This window comes from Bufo bufo, chromosome 4, assembly GCF_905171765.1.
Source record: "Bufo bufo chromosome 4, aBufBuf1.1, whole genome shotgun sequence".
NCBI classification, from domain to species: Eukaryota; Metazoa; Chordata; class Amphibia; order Anura; family Bufonidae; genus Bufo; species Bufo bufo.
The window spans coordinates 135,772,469-135,778,468 of NC_053392.1; the positions used below are offsets into that span (position 1 = coordinate 135,772,469).

The 6,000-nt window shown below is 41.7% G+C and overlaps 1 protein-coding gene across 1 annotated transcript in view; it reads left to right on the forward strand.

Annotated features, from left to right (window-relative positions):
- Positions 1 to 1,388, forward strand: part of AP1S3 (adaptor related protein complex 1 subunit sigma 3) — a 48,794-nt gene extending 47,406 nt beyond the window's left edge. The window contains exon 5 of the mRNA XM_040427999.1: positions 697 to 1,388. Coding sequence (XP_040283933.1) covers positions 697 to 732 — 36 coding nt within the window. The 3' untranslated portion in view covers positions 733 to 1,388. The remainder of the gene's footprint in view (positions 1 to 696) is intronic.
- Positions 1,389 to 6,000: the final 4,612 nt, after the last annotated feature.

A 6,000-nucleotide genomic window follows, 5' to 3' on the forward strand; every position in this document is an offset into this window, starting at 1 on the left:
TGGAGGAATTGCGGTTTGTTTTTTTTTCAATTCCACCACATTTGGACTTTTGAAATACTGCTTCCCACTACATTATATGCCATAAATAATGGTGGCATTAGAAAGTACAACTTGTCCCGCAAAAAATAAGGCCTCATACAGCTATGTGACCGGAAATACGAAAACTTTATGGCTCAAGGAAGATAAGGAAGAAAAATGAAAAAAACCTCCGGTAGTGAAAGGGTTAAAGGTCTTGAGTTAAAAAAAAAAAAATATATAAAATAAAAAATTTCCAGATATTGTATTGGGCATTTCTGAGCTGATAGAGAGGAGAGAGCCACTACAAAGAGCATCTCTTGTTCTGGAGGAGTCAGCATGTCGGTTTATTACCTGAACAGCCCATTGATTTAATTGGGAACTATATAATACTTAATTTCTCCTCTAGGGGCCCTGCAAAGGAATTAAACATGTACTGCTGAAGTATCTTATGCTCAGGTTATAGTCTGGGGATTCAAACAAAAGAGAATTGTCCAAAAAATAAATAAAAGCCCTTCAAACTGTAGAATTCGCTTTGCAACTATATGCAAATTAATTGTGAACTGTATAAGTGTCAAATATAGGGGGGGGGGGATAAAAATAATTGTGACGTGAATTATGGCAAGTATAGTATTTTAATGACTACCAATATTTATATGTTTGTTTTTTTACTGTTTTTAGACAATGGAAGAGTACATGAACAAACCAACATTTTAAGTGAGTTACTTGAAGTTCCATTCACAGGAGAAGAAGCAGATTATACAATGAGATTTCTGATTGGGCAGAAGATGTGGCAACTGCACTAAAAGATAGGAGGGCACCGCTGGGCGGTCCTCCTGCCATCCTGCAACGGGACAGCGCAAAATCAAATAGGACATGATACCTAGACTACTTTGCCCTTTGCAGCTGTATGGACCTAGATGTATGCAGAGTGAATAGACATATGCAAAGGAATCCTTGCTTTTTAAAGAAGAAATAAAATATTTTTTTATGTACTGTATATTTGGCTCTTGTAATTACCAGAATGACTGACTTCCTAAAAATGCTGACCAAAGCAAGGACTTTAGGGAATGTGTTTTTTTTTTTTTTTATATATTGATACGTATTGACATATTTGGTGTAAATGGACATCTTGGGACTTATTTATCAAAACTAACAGAAAGGCTGATCTTCTTGCCCATAGCAACCAATCACAGCACAGATTTTATTCTTTGATAGGTCTGATTTGGTGCTGTACGCAAGAAGGCCAATGAATCTGTTGGTTTTAGTAAATGAGGCTCAGTGCTTTCTTCATGTAGAATGATCTATGAAATATTAATGTAGATCCTGAAAAACACAAATATCCTCAATAAATGGAAAAGGTTATTACATAATCAGTGTGTATTGCACCTGTAGATTTTTCAAGTATTTTACTTTTAAAAGTGCTTTGAAGAACTTCTATCTAGCTATGGCTCTCTCATATATATCTGGCTATTTCTTATATCTGGCTATCTCTCATATCTATCTGTAGAACTAGACGTAGCAGCACACCACTGTATGCACTAAGACACAAGTAGATGGTGAAAATGTGAAAAAAGTAAAATGCATGACTGCTATACTTACTATGAGACAAAGTAGAAGCTCTTAGCGCATATTATTGATCAAAAATCTGTCAGGCCCATCTACCCACGGCAAGGTGGCTTCTAACAGACGGGACCTACTCTAACACATGCTTGTATCCTACAAGATTCTGGTCAAAGGAGCATCCAGCTATTGTGATATTCCTGATTAAAAGCACCAGGTCGGTGCGCTTATTCATATCTATCTGGCTATCATATCTATCTATAACCCGAAAAAAGTTGGGACACTGTAAAATGTAAATAAAAACAGCATGCAATGACTTGCAAATCTCACAGACACATTTTATTTATATCAGATGTGAGACATTCTACCATTTCAGGAAAAATATTAACACATTTAAAACTTGATAAAAGCAGGAGTTCGGGAAAAAAAAAGTTGAGAAAGCGGCAACAAAAGGCCGGAAACGTAAGCGGTAGTAAGAAAAAACAACTGGAGGGGCAATTTGCTACTAGGTCACATGACTGGGTATAAGAAGAGCATGTTAGAGAGGCAGCATATCTCAGAAGCAAATATGGGCAGCAGTTCACCAATCTATGAAAAACTGCATCTAAAAATTGTAGAATAATTTCAGAACAACAATTGACTATCCCACCATCTACGGTACATAATATCAAAAGATTCAGAGAATCTGGAGAAACCCAAGTGCAAGGGACAAGGCTAACGGTCAATATTCAATTCTAGTGATCTATGTGCCTTCAGATGGCACTGCATTAAAGGGGTTGTCCGGGTTCAGAGCTGAACCCGGACATACCTCCATTTTCACCCAGGCAGCCCCCCTGACTTGAGCATCAGAGCAGTTCATGCTCCAATGCTCTCCTTTGCCCTGCGCTAAATCGCGCAGCGCAAAGGCATTTTCAAGAGTTCCGGTGATGTACCAGGCTCTCCATGGGGCTGCCAGGAAGCCCGGTGACGTCACCGGCACTGATGGGCGGCCTTTAGCGCAGCCCTAGCCAGTAAAACCGAACACACTGCCGGGCGGAAGCTTACGCCCGCCAGTGTGTTATTGTAAACAAAAGAGCCTGTGCCCTGCGCAATCTAGCGCAGGGCAAGGGAGCGCATCGGAGCATGAGATGCTCCAATGCCAACATCAAGGGGGCTGCCTGGGTGAAAATAAGAGTATGTCCGGATTTAGCTCTGAACCCGGACAACCCCTTTAAAAACAGGCATGATTCTGTACTGAAAATCACTGCATGGGCTCTGGAGCACTTTCAGAAATCATTGTCCATGAACACAGTTTATTATGCAATCAAAAAATACACAACAAGTTACATCATGCAAAGAAGAAACCATATGTCAACACAATCCAGAAATGCTGCCATCTTCTCTGGGCCAAAGCTCTTTTAAAGTGGACTGAGGCAACTTAAGTTTTGGAAATCACAGACGCTGTGTTCTGCGAATTCGAGAGGAGAGGGACCCTCCAGCTTGTTATCAGCGCAAAGTTCAAAATCCTCTATCTCTGATGGTATGGGGTTGCATTAGTGCCTATGATGTGAGCAGCTTATCCATCTGAAAAGGCACAATCAATATTGAACAGTATATAGAGGTTTAAAACAACATATTCTCCCATCCCGACGTCTCTCGGGTAAGGAGTTGCATATTTCTGCAAGACAATGCCAAACCACATACTGCATCCATCACAACAGCATGGCTTTGCAGAAGAAGAGTCCGGGTGCTTAACGTGCCTGCAGTACCGACCTTTCACCAATAGAAAACATTTGGCATATTGTGAAATGAAAAAAGAAGACCCAGGACTATTGTGCAGCTAGAATCAGACTACATCAGACATTAATGGGACAATATTCCTCTTCCAAAACTCCAGCAATTACTCAGACCTTTACATACTGAGACCTTTAGACCTTTACAAACTGTTGCTACAAGTTGGGATGCTACAGAATGGTAGACATGTTCCTGTCCCAACTTTTTTACGTTTTTTCTTGAAATGGTAAAATGTTCTATGATCTATTGTGAATAAAATATGGGTCTATGATATTTGGAAATTGCATTGCATTCTGTTTTTATTTACATATTATACAACATCCCAACTTTCTTGGAATTCTATCTATCTCTAAGGAAATGGCATAAAACAGCAATCCCCAGACCTCAACCACTGGGCCACGGACCAGTATCGGACCGTGGACCATCTAGTACTGGTCCGCGGGGAGCGCCATTGTTTAGCGATGAGGATGGCAACTATTGGTTCCTGTGCCCTGCTGTTTAGCCTCATAGGCTGAAGGCCGCTAGACGGCAGTGCTAAAATTCAGGAGTTTGCGATGACGTCATCATGACCTCTTGCGTCGGTCACGCCACCAGAGACCCGGAGCACAGTGCCTGTGCTGTAATGCAGGCAGGTGGGGAGGAAGTAGCAGCAGAGTCGAATAATGACATGGACAGACAGCAGGGGCAAGGTCAGTGTTTTGTTTTTTCTATTTGGTTTAGGACACTACTGGGGGCACTATATCTTAAGAGGCACCACTAAAGGGGGGCTATATTAAAGGAGGCCACTATGGGGGGCGGCGGCACTATATTAAAAGAGGCCACTACTGAGAGGTTACTATACTAAAAGAGACCACTACTGGGAGGCACTATCTTAAAAGAGGCCACCACTGGGGGGGGGGGGGGGGGGCATTGTATGTAAAGAGGCAACTACTGGGGGGCACTATATTAAAAAGAGGTCACTACTGGGGGGGGGGGCATTGTATGTAAAGAGGCAACTACTGGGGGGCACTATATTTAAAGAGGTCACTACTGGGGGGGGGGGCATTGTATGTAAAGAGGCAACTACTGGGGGGCACTATATTAAAAGAGGCCACTACTGGAGGGACACTATATTAAAAGAGGCCACTACTGGGGGGCATTATATGTAAAGGCAACTACTGGGGGGCATTGTATGTAAAAAGGTAACTACTGTGGGTGTTATATGTACATAGGGCACTACTGGGGGTCATTATATCTACTGGGACCTAAACGGGGATGATTACCAAGTAGGGACATAAAAGGAGGCATTGATACAAAATAGGTGTGCTCAATTATGCAGAAAGAATTTGTGGTCAGGAGATGTCATCATGGTGATCTGTGCAGGACTGAGCAAAAGGAAAGATAATGTTGGGGGCACGGCCATAATTGGCTTTGCCCCTCATGGTGTCATTGAAACATAGGATGTTTTTTGTGGTTTTTCTCCCCCCCCCCCCCCCTATTTTTCTCTTAATTTCTCCTCAGATTTTCAGAAAGCCGGTGACAAGTCAGACAGCTTCAGGATTGGTTTAATTTGGTTGCTGGGCAAGTTTGCCCAGCGTTACTATGGGTAAAATCTGTTGCTGCTTGGTTGCTGGGCATATTTTCTATTTTTTAATTAAACTTTGATTGGTGATGGGCCCTTTGTGGCGGGAATTTTGGCTATTTATGGAGCGGTACTTACATTGAGGATTCAGTCATCGTGTCAAGATTCAAGCTGGAAGTTCGTCCCGTCCACCCTCCCGAAGGATATGTCGCTGTTTTGGAATTTTGGGAGGGGTTAGTCACCAAGCCTTCTGGGTGAACAAAAGATGAGTTGTAATGGACTTTATTATTTATGGGTATTTCAAAGTTATAATGGTTTATTTGCTTTTGGTTTATGTTACCCCTAAAATTTAATAAAGACTGCGGCCATTTCATCCATAATGGGGTTTGTTTTTATTTACTAGGTTATTTATGATATTTGATTGTTTATTGTTGAATATGACACCATGACTCCAGCCAGAGAAGACATCTCTTGTAAGTTAAGTGGGGGCTTAAACAGGATTATTAATGATTGGGTCATGGATGGTGTAGCAGTGTAGCGGTATTACTTGGCCTTTATAAAGTGGTGTTATTGGCCATATTGGCAATGTATTCTGTAATATGTACTTTATTGTGTTTTATTATGTACGTGATTAACCTCTACAATTAGCATTTCGTCTGTTCATCAGGTGATATGCGCCACCTTTACACGGGCCGATTAGTGTAAATGAGCGTTTGTAGGAACTCTCGTTCCAGATAATCGACCCGAATATCGGAACATGTAAATGCAGCTTAAGTTTACACTGTCCTACTTTTGAGCAGTGTTAGTAAATTGCCCAATAGAGTCTTTTAATCAAAAAGCTAAAATTTTTCTAAACACCTTTTTCCATTAAAGGGAATCTGTCACCTAGTTTTACCCTATAGAACTGCGGACATGCACGGATAGATCTCTTCTAGCATGTCCGCAATATACGAACACTTTGCCGGCACTGTGCATGTGCTAGCTCGCGCATCGCGAGAATACGACACTGTAACTTTGTGAGCAAGGAGGAGATTCCTGGATGCAGGCGGTGCTGGGCTCCTTCACAGGGGCGTGGCTGGGCTCCTTAA